We start from the raw sequence: 14753 nt of genomic DNA on the forward strand, positions 1-14753 counted from the left end.
TATACTACAAAATCCACATAATTTCCTCTTTCTTGAACATTAATATAATGGAACTATTTGGCTTAAATTATTGGGAAGGACTGACATCCTTGCTGTATTAACTACCATGGTATTGGTTTTAGCCTTAAAGTACTGGCTGGTTTAGTGTCTGAATGTACTGAATATATTTATAAGTTCTCAAGCACACTTAGGAAAATAATGATTTTTTTGAAGCCATCAATGCTATTATCAAGTTTGTGAGACTGAGACAGCCTCTTTCCTGGGATTTTCCAGAAACTCCATCATATAGATTTTTACAAGACTGCAATTATAACATACTTAACCAGGCAACTAACTATATAAGACATTTAGAAATTCTTGTTGGTTGAATACATGCTGAGCATTAAATACCATCTCTGTCCTGGATATGTGCTGTGCTTTGAGGTATTTATCAGTGGCTTCTCTTAAGGATGCAGATATTATTGTTTACTGTCCGAACTTATTTTAAGGAACAAAACCTGCTGATGCACTTCCTGTTATAGTGATACGTAGGCTTTATTTAACATGTTGCTCTTGTAGTCATAAGATGCTTCCCTACATTATTTCATCAACACTGTCATTGAGATAGGTAGAGGAAAGAAAGCTTTTATTTTTTCTTCAGAAAGAGAAGCATAAAAGATGAATTAAAGCTGTATTTAGGTCATATTCCTCCATCAGACCCTTATGTTGTTACATCTTAATGAGACGCACTGGTTAACATGGTCAAAACCATGGTGTTAATGGTGCCATAATCAAGCCATTCATAGATTGCAACCCAACCCATACAACCTGTGTCTCATCTCAAAAATGTGAATGAATGGCCGAAATGCAATTATAACCCATGTCCCTAATTCTCACCAGAACGCTTTTTCACATGGAGCTTCTAGCACAGTCTCCAGACAATCAGAAATCCCCAGCTCCCGTTAATGAAGTCAAACACACATCAGGTATGATGCTACAAGAGCCAAAGAGGAAAATGAGGATGTGTCTTAAAGGACTAAACCAATATATCCTAACCATTATTCAGTAGTGTCCCTATCCAGGGACAAAGAAATTGGCACTGGAATAAAGAATAAGGGAAATGCAAAACATTATCACTCGGGGGAAAAAAAGAGAAATTCTAATTAGTGCTAAATTCCAAATTCCCTTCATCTAGTGCCAACAACCTTCATTGAAAAATAAAACTATGTGCTACCTCTCATAAAGTGAAGAAGTTGCTAGGACAGTTTTGGTTCCAATAAAGGCCAGGCTGAAATCCGTTCCAAACATGCACAGTGGAGGGAGGACAGGCGATTTGTGTGGCAGAGCCTACTCCCCCTGCTCTGTCACTCACCAGCCGATCTATGATCCTTGCCTGTGCCCCTGATAATCAGAGACTCCAAAATTCCAGTTCTGATGCCTCTGACCAGGTGACTGGGGACTGGGGAATGTCCATATCCAGGCTGTCAGAAGTCCCTGCTGAAAGGACTTGAGTAGTTATCTAAATTGCCCCATTCACTGTCCCTTCACCTAATTTTGCTATGCATTCTCCAGGTTGCTGACTCTGAACCATAGACCTTACTCAGGGAAATACTATTCCCCCACTTCTATTCTTCATCATCAGATTTCAAGTTCAATAAAATTGTCAGCTGTGCAGTTCAATTAAACTGGTGTCTATTATATTTAAAGCATTCTTTTGAATTGTGGATGGTAGACATTTGTAAGATATGGTTTCTATCTTCCTAGAGTTTGCCACCCAATGGGGAGACAAACCCTTACTATACCATTAGAAGGAAGAATCTAAACACACGGGTATTAAAACAGAGGTGCAAATAGCGTCAATTAATGAAGATTTGTTATTTGTATTGGCTCCCATTTTTTCAAAAAAGTGGATTGATCCAGAAATTAAAAATGAAATCTTATTTTCCATGTCCAAATTTGTTAACAAATAATGTCCACTTTCTCAAGTTATTAAGAATGAACTGATAAGTATTCACCAAGATAAAAGGTCAAAAAGTGGCCTAATTGAGCCAGGTGTCACTACATCTAAAAAATAACATAATCAATCCTAAATCAGACAAAATCAACCTGTACTACCAAGTATGTGGGGCTTTGTGTCCTTTATTTTCTTTGAGTCAAAGTGTGTTCTCCTTTTCTTTAATTTGGGAATTTTGTGTTTTTAATTTTGTTAAAGTCATATCTATGACTCAGATTTGGACCACATCTTACTTTTTCCCATACCATTTCATTAATACCTTACATCTTATACAATAGCTGCCCTGCTAGAAGCATCCATTGGTTGGGGAGTCTAATAAGGAGTTGGAATCGTGACCATACTGATTGGCATTTGCCACTTCTGCCTATTCTAGAGAAATTTAAGAACTTGAAAAAGGAGACATTTTAGATCCTATTTCATCCCAGGACTGGCTGATCTCTCTATGACATGCCAGACATCACAGAAGCAACAAGCCATTACATCCAACTTAGCTGACTGATTATACAAGAATGTGACCAGATAAAAACAAAATACTCTGAAGCATCTGTTTCTTCTCAAAAAACACTCTTCTATTTCTCACAGGAACCCAGTGCCTGAGCAAACATTTTCTCTTTAACCCTTACTTACTGAGTCACCAGTGGCAAATACAAGGGCTGTATCAACATGTTCCAAATAGGGGAACTGGGGAAGAGAGCAACTTTGGGGCTATTTGCCTGAGCATGACCTAGAAGAGACTAGTTCCAGGCCAGTGAGGAAGCACTGGATGCAGCTGGGATCTCACATATCCCTTGGATTGTATGAGTCCAGCCCTTATGCTGCCTCGTTATTGTATTTATATGTGCTTTGTGCTTTCATACTCCACCGACAAAAAGGACCAGAATTCAGGTATTTTCCCCTAGGATGCCATTTCTAAATTAAGGCAAATTTCGACAGAGTGGAAACCACCCATTCTTTGGGAGTTTCCATGCACAATTTTTACCAGAGCTTACTTAATTTGAACTGAGCACTTAAAAATTAAATCCTTACTCAGAATTAGTTGGTGTATATTTAAAGTTTTGTGTGAGATTTTTGATAGAAGAAAATGGCTGCCTGAATAAAAAGTTAGTTGACAGTATTTCATAAAAATTTTCTCATTCAAAAGACATAACCCAAGCCCTTTCAGTCACAAAAGTGGAAAGATATTTGGTGCAGCAGCTGAGCATTTGGGCTCAGTTAATAGACTCTTTCTAAGCCTCAATGCTGCCATCTGTAAGATGGGGATGATAGGAAGAATAAGTAAGACCATGTACTAGTACATAGTGCTTAGCCAATGACGTGGTAACAAATAGTGAGGACCTGACAGAACCAGCTGCAATCACTCTGTTCTAAACTTTCCCTAGATTATTTAAGTTAAAGGAGATAAAACATGCTGACCAAGAAAATATAAGATATGTGCACAATAGACCTGGGCTTGATGAGGAGAAAAACCACATTACAAAGCAACTGAGTGGACAGTAGCCAAATATGTTTTTCTCTCCCTGCTCTTCTGCAGAATTTAGCAGAGTTCTGAATGAATGTAGTTCACTTCCTAAGCTCTCTGCAAAGACTAAATGATGCGAACAAAAGTAGGCATGTGTGTGGCATGCTTCACAGTCAGCCTGAGAGTAATACCATCATGCCATTCCTAAATGACATAGATACAGTTCAGTCAATCAGAGACTAGTAGGAAAATCTTCTTTTGAGGTGCTATGTTATACCAAGTCACTGACTACTGCAATCAGGATTGATTACAAACACCCAATTATGAGGCATTTGGAACCTGATCTGAACACTAATCTTGTGTCTTGTTCTTCTTCAGGCTTAATCATCAGCCTTGATGAATACTACAACGGCAATTAGTTAAGTTTATTTTGTAGCCTCTTTTACACACACGCACATATGTCAGCATGCAGGCAACTATCACATTTTATGCTGGAAAGAAAGGAGCTGAGAATATGCATGCTGGCTGAAGCATATGTCTCACTTGGATCAAATTTTAAGTGCCTACTCCCCCAAAAAAATCTGGAAATGCCATGCACATGTTGATTCAATCTGATAAGATTTGAACTAACCTTCCTTTTAGCTTCTCATAAAGGTTGCTTTTTGTCTTTTGAATGATAGGAACGCTGAACACAAAAACAACCTTACAATACTCATTTCATTATGATCAAATGTGATTGCCTATAGTAAAAAATAATAAAAAATAGTAATTTTATTAAACACATGGGGTTCTGTCCAAATAAAATCAGTGCTAATGGGGGAAAATTAAAAGGAAAAAAGTAGATAATTACCTGCCTGAGTAGTAACTAAGGATGCTGCAGGCGGGTCAGCAGTTGTTCTGAGAAGGGTTCAATCTTACCCATTCAATAGTTTTATAATTGAATTGAGCTTGGTGGTGGTAGTGCCGCTCACATTGCCCATATTGGGAAGTTACTTGAAATCAAAACCAGCAAGAAAGAGATGAGAAAAAATAAAGCAAAAAATATTTTTCAGAATTTGCCTTGCGTATAAAGTAGGCTCCAGACTGAAAATTTTGTCTTCATTTTTACAAACCATAATATATGCAACAAATACAAAATATTTCTACAGTAGTCACTGAAAAAATTGGAAAATGCTCAGTAGGACTCTGGTTGTTGTTTTATTATTATTATTATTAGGTAGGGAACAGTGCACATTTTTAATCTGAATTCCACAGAATTTCACTATAGTGAAAGAGTAGTATATATAGACTGTTTTGTCTGATTTTGAAATTTATAAAAATGGAATTGTACAAGTCAGGAGAGCAGATGCCCTTGAGGCCAAAGGTTAGTGACTTGAAAGTGAACATAGGGGCTTTTTCTAGCAAATTGGGAATTTTTACTCTGGATTGGTTATATGAATATGGTAGCACTGAAAATTTTACCAAATTTTATACTTATTTTGTATATTTTTCTAGATATAGATTATACTGTAATTAAAAGTACATATACTTCTATGTTACATATAGAAAATGGAGAGGTATTTTTAGCATAAAATATCACTCTTTTCCATAAAACAAGGTCTTTGTTTTGGTCTAAGTGATGCTCCAAAACACAAGACTGGGACTAGAGTGAGGCACTTGCCTTAGATACAAAAAGCCAAAGAACTCACAAATCAAGTTAAATAATATTTTAATGAATCTTTTAAAAACCAAAACTATTGTAACAATCCATGCTAAACAAAGTGAATAAAGCCAAAACAGAAAATATTACTTAGGGAAGCCATAAATAGAACCTATATTTCCCAAATTGCCAACAAATGAATAATATGCCATTATATAATGAAATTTGTAGAAATAATCAGATTCAAGAAATAAAGGGCAGATTGATTTTTATTCAGTGAGTTTATAGTCTATTATAATAAATGAAATGAGCAGTGTTTCAAAGTTTATAATAATGTAGGTACTTTTAAAAGTATCATTAAAGAAACAATTAATGATATAAACAATTCCTAAACTTGAAATTCATCTATTTAATTATAAGTTTATTATAATTAAACTTTATATGAATTTACTAGAGTGAAATCTTCCTTTGGTTGTATTAAGTTAGAAAAAAGACACATATTATAGGTTATACAAAGAAGAGATTTAAATTCTAGACAGAACTCAGCAAATTGTTTATCTATGCATGCTAGCCTTGTGTCCTAGTGAAAATCCCACAAAACAGCACTGACAGTCACTAAAGTCAGGAACTTGTGAGTAAGAAGACCACTAACGGGCTGTCTCCCCCAGCACTGTCACCTTTTAGACTCTTTTCTGGAGCGTCACATTAATTTTCTTAATGTTTTTAACCCAATGCCTGTGAAATTTTTATTGCTCCCCAGATGACGACATTGGATCTGAATGTAACCACACACCTCTTTACTCAGCAGTATTTGTCACAACCATTATAAATTATCATGCTGATAGGTTGCCTTGCTGGGAAACTGGAAAAGTTCCATAAATTCTATCGTATCAATGACATTCTTGTTTATTATGCAGATATAAAGTTTTATGAGATTCAAGATGTCTGTGGTACCACACTTCACAACATGGAGCATTCTCTGGTGCCAAAAAGAGAACTCATCGTTCCTTCCATTTCTTTAACACCTTCTCCTCTCAAAACATTCTCTAGCCCACTCAACATCAACATAACAATAAAAGCAGGCGGTATATCTAGCCAGAACTCCTAGCACAAAGTTAGCCTTGCAGGCATATGTTCTACTTCCGCTCTGCTGAATGATTGATCAATACCCCTTGTTCAATAAAAGAATTCAGCAAGTTATAATACTGTATTCTGTGTTTTTACTGCTTATTTGTAATGAAAACTGATTCAGTGGTGGCATAAACATAGACTGTTGCATTTTAAAACTAATAAGCACAACTTGCACACTAATTTTCCCTAAGGAAACAGAATTCCCCTTACCCTCCCCCGCCCTAATATGCACTTTTGTATTGGGTCAGTCTTGGTGTTATACACATGAAAAGTTGTGATAAATAAATCATACATTATATTGTTAAAATTATGAAGTAGTTTATTTAAATACAAATAAAACAGTAAAATTTAAATGAAAATTTGGTTTACCATAACTAATCTGTTTTATTACTTATCCACCTCTATACCTTACAGAAAAATAATTGTTTACTTGGCTCTCAAGGATGTTTCTCAATAAGCAAATGCGCTCAGGAATTTATTTCTTGAGCTTTCTTTCGCATGGTGAAAGTTGACTATACAAATACTGACAGTATCAAGAGAAAATGTGGCGTGTATTACATGATCATCCCATTACTGGATCAATATACTCAGTTAGACATATGCTTAATTTTATATTTCCAAATGTTCTAACAATCACCAAGTTGTAAAGATATTGTAAAAAATGGTAATGTCTTCCCTTGCTGGTTTGGCTCAGTGGATAGAGGGTCAGCCTGTAGAATAAAGGGTCCCTGGTTCAATTCTGGTCAAGGGCACATGCCTGGGTTTTGGGCTTGATCTGCAGTGGGGAGTGGGGAACGCAGGAGGCAGCCGATCAATGATTCTCTCTCATCATTGATGTTTCTATATATCTCTCCCTCTCCCTTCCTCTCTGAAATCAATAAAAAAAATATTTTTAAATGATAACTTCTTTTGAGGGGAGCTTTTAACTTTTCAAAGGGCTCTCATATCTACTATCTCATTATCCACTATAGTAACCTTATGACAGTGGTACAAGCACATTTAGTATAGCTGAGAAAGGGAATGATTAAATATCTCAAGACAACAGTTTTCTCTTACCAAGAATATTGACCAAAAGACCTCTGAATGTGATTTATTATAACTAGTTTTATACCATTTCAAATACAATTTTGGAAGTAGCCTAATATAAATTTAAAAAAACAAAAACAAAACCCACCAGAACCAAAAGCTATGTTTTTGTGCATCTAATATAAACTTTTGAAGTCTATGAATTTGTTGTTCTAAGAGTTTCTGGTAGTTTCCACGTTTTGTAGGAAATTCTACTGCCTTCCCCTCCCCCCCACAAAATTTAAAGCTGTTGATTCTTCTCATAGCCTTTTCAAAAGGAGGTAAGAATTCTGCCTCATTTGTAGAATTTCAACTATGACCTTCAACAATAACTAGTAATCATGTGGAGCAACCTGGAGACATAGTAACTACAATGTCTTAAGTTGGTCTTTCAATATTGTTTTTTGATTTTTCACTGATAAAATGATCAGATAACAATACTTCAGAACACAGCACAAAGATACTTTCCATGCCACAATGTTCACTGACTTCATCAGGCTAAAAATAGACTTTCAAGACTGGCTAAGAGATGGCACCTTCACGAAGAACAAACTTTCAGTTATTATAATTAAGAAATAACCTTACTCTAGCATTAAAAAATATCACCATCATAATTACAGAAACAATATTCTTGGCTACATCAGTTCATTGAACTACCTTACTAACATCACTAAAATTGTCTCTCCCTAGAAAATACAATTACCCATTTTCCTCTCATCTTAAAAAAAGAAAACTAAAATCCCACCATATCCTACCCCATACCATGTTATGGCAAATATTTATTTAAGGCTTACTGTGTACCAGACACTGCTGTAAGCACTTTATGTATATTAACACACTCAACTGGCTTCCCTTTCTTACATTTCCACTCCAGTTGTGTCCTGGAGCTGGCTTGCACCAGCTCACAAGAACCAACTATACATCTCTTTGCAGCTCTGTGCAGAGTGACATCATAAGGGTAGTTTAAAATTGGCCATGGAGGGAGTATTTATACTACAGAAATTGTCAAACATTTAACAGCACACCACTGCTAATAACCACTGACTATTCTGAATTCTTTAACTACTATATTACACGTATACATGGTCATGATTTTCAGATTAGGAATTAGTAAATGTGAGTTTATTAAAATTTAATAGCACCTTATTTTGGGGAATAATTTCATTTCTTGAATATGTTTTATCAGAGTTTCTTAAAAACATGTCCTATAGCAGTTTAAGTATTGTCAAAAAACAAAAATAAAATAGAAACAAGTCTCTAGGCTATCTAGGTGACTGACAATGTAAAACCCACCATACATAATACTGACTCCCTCCCAAAACACAATAGACTCTGTTTCTGAGCAGTCACTGTAATACTCTACTAATGACAACTTTCACACAAGATTTAAAAAATCAATTTAATATCCTGAAGCACTTCTGAATCACAGGACAAAGATTAAATTAGAATCAGTATAATTCTATTGTACTGTAGTGTATGCTGATTACTTGGAAATTGATCAACAGTATATGAATTGCTAATTCTGTATGCTAGAATATTGAGTTAACACTCTAGTTAAGCAGATGAAGTCGATACCCTGTCCATGAAAAATTAGTTTACCCCACCAACTTAACATGCTGTTGAGGACTTACTACAGGGGGGAATATTTTAATATTATTTTGTTCTTTCCTAAAAGGGTTATGTGTTTTCAGATAGAATAGTTTTAATAATGAGAATGCCTACATAATAATGTTGATATCCAGTGAAAGAAGTAATCTATATACATTGTACACAATGATATCAAACTGACCCATTTTAAAACTTGGGAAACATATCTCTGAGAGACACTTTAGAATTCAGATTTAACTAGATTGTTTTCCTTTGTTCAAACTATTTATATGTCTAAACTTCATTAAAAATTGATATTCAGGTTCAAATCTCTGGAGAATACGCCATGAGCAGTAGGGCAGAGTGGGATGATGTGGACAAAACAGAGACGGGGGTCTGTTGGCTGTCCAGAGAGAAGAGCAAATCTGGATCTTTGCGGACTGCTGCCTGCAATGTCAATACTTCCCTTCCATACTGTGGAAAACTGAACTCCAGCTTGTTCACATAAAGTGGGGAAATATAATTTAGACTCTCTCCATAGTGTGGATGTTTTCATAATAATGAAATCTGGCATAATAACTTAACAATGCTTAGTAACTTAATAATAATAGAAGGAGATAGCAAAACTAAAGCAGATGGATGAAATACTGACTCATATTTGAGTCTCCTTTTACTCATTGTGCATTAATAATTATTTTACTCATCTTCAATAAGAGACTTGCAATCGTTTATCTACCATAAAAATTCCCTTATCCAACTTACCCTATATTCCTTTTATTTTCAATGACAATTTTCTTTTGTCATGCCAATAAGATAGAGTTCTTAAATTACAAAATGTGCTACAGATTTGTTACAAAAATATCCAATATTACTGTCTTTCAAGGCCACAAATGTTAGTAACTCCCAATATTTAATAAAAACTCAAATGAAAGTTTGGGTTTCTAGTTCTCCTTTTCGAGTGGGGATTGAGGGAAGACACATGTATATACATTTCTTAAAAGCGTTTCAAAACCAAAAGTGTTAACAGGAAAAATAATACGAGTGATTGCACATTTAAATATAATCTTCCTAGTTTGGGGAACTCAGAAATCACTTAACATAATTTAATTTCCATACCCACTGACATGTCATCTGGCCTAGACTGGAATGCCCCCTGGATCCATTTATATCCCAGATTGTACACACAGACTGCCCCCGTTAGACATCGCGACCACTAGATGGTGCTGTGGTGCCCTGTTCAAATAACGTTCTCACTTACTTGCAGTCTCGGTCCTCCAAATCAAAGTGAGGGTTGAAGTTGATCATAATTCTCTGGTATGGTTCTGGAGCCTGAATCAACCATTCACATTTTTCACTTGGGTGATAAGAATGAGGATAGCCAGGAGATGTAAGGTACCCGGGGTTTTCAATTTTTATAGTATTGCCACATTTATCTGTAATGAAAATAACATTTTAGTAGATCTTTCCCTGACAACCAGGTTAGGTATTCTAGCATTGTATGTAAATTACCAGCTATTGAGCATCCCATAACCTTGTATGGAGAACTCTGACAGGTCCCTGCAGGTCCTTCAGGTGGCGCATATACAGATAGTAACATCCCATCAAGGAATGCTCTTTGATCCCAAGGAAGGTTGGATCAGGAAGAAAGTGAACTGAGATCTAAAATGACTGGATGCCCATCCCCCACAAACTTCTGTCCCAAGAAAAAAGTCTTGTAGCATTAAAAAAAAAAATGAAGTCCCCTCAATGGATGTTAACAGGGTCCCCAGGGAGCTTCTGCTAGACTTAATTACCCCCAAGAAGTGTAATCGAATTAAGTAGCAAGTTCTAAGTGGAAGGTGACTACATAATGCTGTTGGGACCCTTGTGTAGCTTTTGATGATAAGCTTGGTCTGTGTCATTGGTCAGTGGGGATTGGCTTCCAAGACAAACCTTTTCTGTTGTTCTATCTGCCCATAAATCTAAGTGATTGTGTGTTATCTCTGCTCCATTCAGATTAACACAGAACAAAGTCTATTTGGTGAAGCAGAAATAATTCTACTCTATTTCTCCAAGTAAAGTTGCTGGGGCTGGGAGACCAGATCAAAATAATAGGGCAGAAGAAAAACAATTCCAATTATCTACATGTTGAAAAAATCCACCACACTAAGATCTGTCTGATAATACATATGGTAAGCCCCATTCTCACATTCTGGGAAAGGTGAGCTAACTCTTTTTGAGACTTCCTTGCAAAAAAACAAAAACAAAAACAAAAACAAAAAAACCCAAATGCTGAAGTGATTCATTAATTAAATAAACCAGTCTCCAGGCTGATTTCTTGTTCAGCATAGATTCTCATTGTCACTTTTTATGATGGATTTCATATTCAGCCTGAAATGCAGCCGCATTTATTGATGCTTAATTTTGAGCAATAAAAATTCAGTGAAAGAGGAACAGGTATGAAAGCAGTGAAACATATAAGCCTATCAATCACAAATTTTCAATAATGGTATATATAGATTTTAATATTGCATCTAATAGATTGTTTCCCTGTGGAAAGAGAATAGCATTCTTTGCTCTCAGCATGAATTTACAAGTCTACAGAATTTTATTACAGGAAAACCAGGTCAAATGGAAATGAAAGATGAAGTGCACATCAAAAATGCATAAAGCTACATGCATTACAGAAATTATTTCCCATAAATTAAAAAGAAGACAATATAAATTATATTGTTTTTCTCAATTGCTAGATGTTTCTATGTTTCTTAGACTAGGAATGGCACACTGGTTTCCTCTGCCTTAGCTTTTAAAAGCTTAAGATTTGCCCAGAAGAAATGATGTTGCAACTGGAGTTCAGAATCTCAGCTAATGATCATATTGGACGTTGTTGTGTGATTCTACTCGGTCTCTTGCTTTATTTTAAATGTGCAAAAAAAAAAAACTTGGAAAGTGACCCCATCTCATTAGTGTCCTCCAGCTCTGTGTGGATATCATGGCACAGTCTGGTATCTGTTACAGGAATGAAATAAAACAGCACTGCTTCTAGTCACTCGACAGAGTCACTGCAGAAGACACTTAGGTGGCCTCAGTACCACAGCAGAGCTCTTTAATCTGTGACTTCTGAGAAAGTGACAGTGTAATAAGATAATGTGGACTGCTAGACTCCCTGGCTCTGTTCAATCTCTCTAGCAGTTGATTAAGAAAGAGCAATTTCTAATGACTCTGGACCATTAGTCCTAAATAAGGTTAATGAATTAATTTAGCAGACACTGGGACTCACAGGAGGTGGACATGGCTTTAAGAGGTCTGCTGAGCTACTGAAGTTGTGGTCACTACAAGCACAGCAACATGGCATTAATTTATCAAGCTCACCAACTCAAGCTCAGGTTCTTAACATCCCCCAGATTTCTGCTAAGAAAAAAAGTGTATATATATATATATATATATACACACACACACACACACACACACACACACACACACATACACACACACACACATTTATAACATATATAGGGTATCCCAAAATGTATGCACAGATTTTGAATAATTATGAAGGCAGTGCTTATTAAAATACATTTCATTTTCAAAATTGAACTATCAGCTGTTAAAGTGTGTGTACATTTGGGGGGACACCCTGGAGAGAGAGAGAGAGAGGTCACAACCTCAAGTCTGAAAGCTATTTGCATTAGGTTTCAAATCCATCCTGTGAACATCACTACTGATTTAATCTCAGGAGTTGGGAAGGGTGAGTTTCTGTAATTTCTAAAGTCTAACCACCTGAGCTCCTTCAATTGGAGGAGAATGTTATTTCATCCCCTACCAAATTATAAAAATATGCCACGACCCCAGGTTCAGTACTAAACTGAACTCTGCACTTGCAGTTGTGTGTGTGTGCATGTTTTGTTTCCAAGCCTATCTTTCAGAACACTGCTTAGCTGTGGGGATGGAATTTATAGCTTCAATCACAAAACCTCCAAAAAGCATATTAGAAAGATTAACTTGCATCATAAAGATGGGATTTAAATCCCTCCTGGTCTGAACACCCTCCACTTGTGGTCTCTTATTAAAACAATATACCACAGTAAGTAATGGATGGGCTTTTCTTCTAATTACTTTGATTGAAATCTAAACCAAACACGAGTAAATATATATATTTTTATAAATCTTTATTGTTGAAAGTATTACATATGTTCCTTTTTTCCCCCCATTGCCCTCTTCCCCTCCCCCCTCTCCAAGCCTTCACCACCCAAGGAGTAAATATTTAATAATTAGTTAATAATAATTGCTGAAGACTCACTGTAAAGATAATTTCATATCTTTAACTTCACAGGGTAAATGAAACATGCCTACAACTAGTTCATAAATTAAAACACATTATTTAGGTTACAGGATACCGTTTATAACGCAGCACAGCGTTCCATTCACTGAACAGTGAGTCCTTGTGAAGCTCAGTGGAAGCTGCAGCGAGGTTAGGGATTTTCAGATATCCCGGTGCCTTACACTGTACACGTCAGATTCCTGTATTGACACTGTAACTTTTATTCATGCTCCAGACGGATTAGGGACGATTTACAAAGGCGGGAGAAGGAGTTCCATCAACCAACCAACCGCTATCTCTCAGAGGCACCCACCAGAGGAAACAGTCTAGGGGAGCTGAAGAGAACTAGGGAGTGCTGGTAAAGCCTTCATTCACTTTCAACAGCCATTAGATTTTTGAAAGCGTGTCTCATCTAATTGCCTCTGGGAGGAAACATTATTAAGGTAATTGGTGTGTTGATCTGGGAAGGTAGGCAGAGCTGCCTTGTAGCGGAGAGAGGGAAACCCCCGTAGCCAGACCACAAACTTCAGGAGGGAGCCAGAGGGCTGAAAATATGCCTGCCCTAAACCGACCGATCTGATTTCTCTATTTCTCAGCCTGGATAAAAGTTTCCTTCGCCCAGGAGGTGGCTACCCCGGGTTCATTCCAACAGCGAGCGCCGCAGGAATCGTAGCTGGGCGGGAAAGCGAGCCGGGCCGGGGCGGGCGGCCCTGAGCCCGGGGCGGGCGCGGTCTCCGGCGCCTCCGCCTGTCACTTACCGTTGCGAAAAGCGCTGGCCGGGGCGAGGGCGAGGGTGAGCGCGGCGCCGAGGAGCAGCAGCCCCCGCTCCATTCTCCCTGAGCCGGATCCCCAGGCAGGTTCGGGAGAACAAGGACGGGCGGGGAACACAGAGCAAAAGGGGGAATCTCAACAATCCAAAGCTCTCAAATCCGCCTGGAGCTGTAAAATCCTCAGTCCCTCCCGGAGAAAGGAAAGCAGGGAGGCAGCGACTTCTTCCGAGAGCAACGCTTCTCTTCTTGTGTCTCAAGTCTCCTGCATCCTGTCATTTAGCTTCGGTTTCCTCTCTCTTTTCCCACACTTGTTCCTCTTCCAGGAGCCACTGCCCGGGCCATGTCTCAGAAGGGGGAGGAGCGGGGGGGGGGGGGGGGTGCGTGGGAGGGAAGCACACACCGAGGCCAATTTCCAGAAAGGAAAAATAAATCCGGCTTGTCTCTGGACCCGTTGGAGCCCCGGAGCTGGCGCCCAGGGGAGGTCCGGGTGTCTGCGTGAAGGAGAGGAGCAAGCAATGGGAAGAACGGAGGCAGCGGAGTTTCACCAACTGCAGCCTCCTCCCTTCCCCCTCCCCTCCCCTCCCCTCCACTTCCTCCCCTCCCTTCCCCGAGCCCTTCCCCCACTCCCTCCCGCCCCCTCCCCGCACAGGCTGGCCAGTCTGTATCTGCGGGGAGACGGGAGGAACAAGTTTCCTCGCGAGTGCGTTCCTCGTCCTTCGGTCAGTCCCGGAGGCCCTGCAGGGATCTCCAAGGTGGGGGAGGCGCTAGGTCTGCACTCAGGGCCTGTGTGTTTGGGGAGGGGGGGCATC

At 38.2% G+C, this 14753-nt stretch overlaps 1 protein-coding gene across 4 annotated transcripts in view; it reads right to left on the reverse strand.

The window, feature by feature from the left end:
* Positions 1 to 14291, reverse strand: part of NRP1 (neuropilin 1) — a 170667-nt gene extending 156376 nt beyond the window's left edge. For all 4 annotated transcript variants that reach the window (XM_008156279.3, XM_008156278.3, XM_008156277.2 and 1 more), the window contains exons 1-2: positions 13933 to 14291; positions 10133 to 10307 (exon numbers count right to left, since the gene is read on the reverse strand). In XM_008156279.3, the coding sequence (XP_008154501.2) occupies positions 10133 to 10307; positions 13933 to 14005 (248 nt within the window). In that variant the 5' untranslated portion in view covers positions 14006 to 14291. The remainder of the gene's footprint in view (positions 1 to 10132; positions 10308 to 13932) is intronic.
* Between the last annotated feature and the right edge of the window lie 462 nt (positions 14292 to 14753).

This window comes from Eptesicus fuscus, chromosome 5, assembly GCF_027574615.1.
Source record: "Eptesicus fuscus isolate TK198812 chromosome 5, DD_ASM_mEF_20220401, whole genome shotgun sequence".
NCBI lineage: Eukaryota > Metazoa > Chordata > Mammalia > Chiroptera > Vespertilionidae > Eptesicus > Eptesicus fuscus.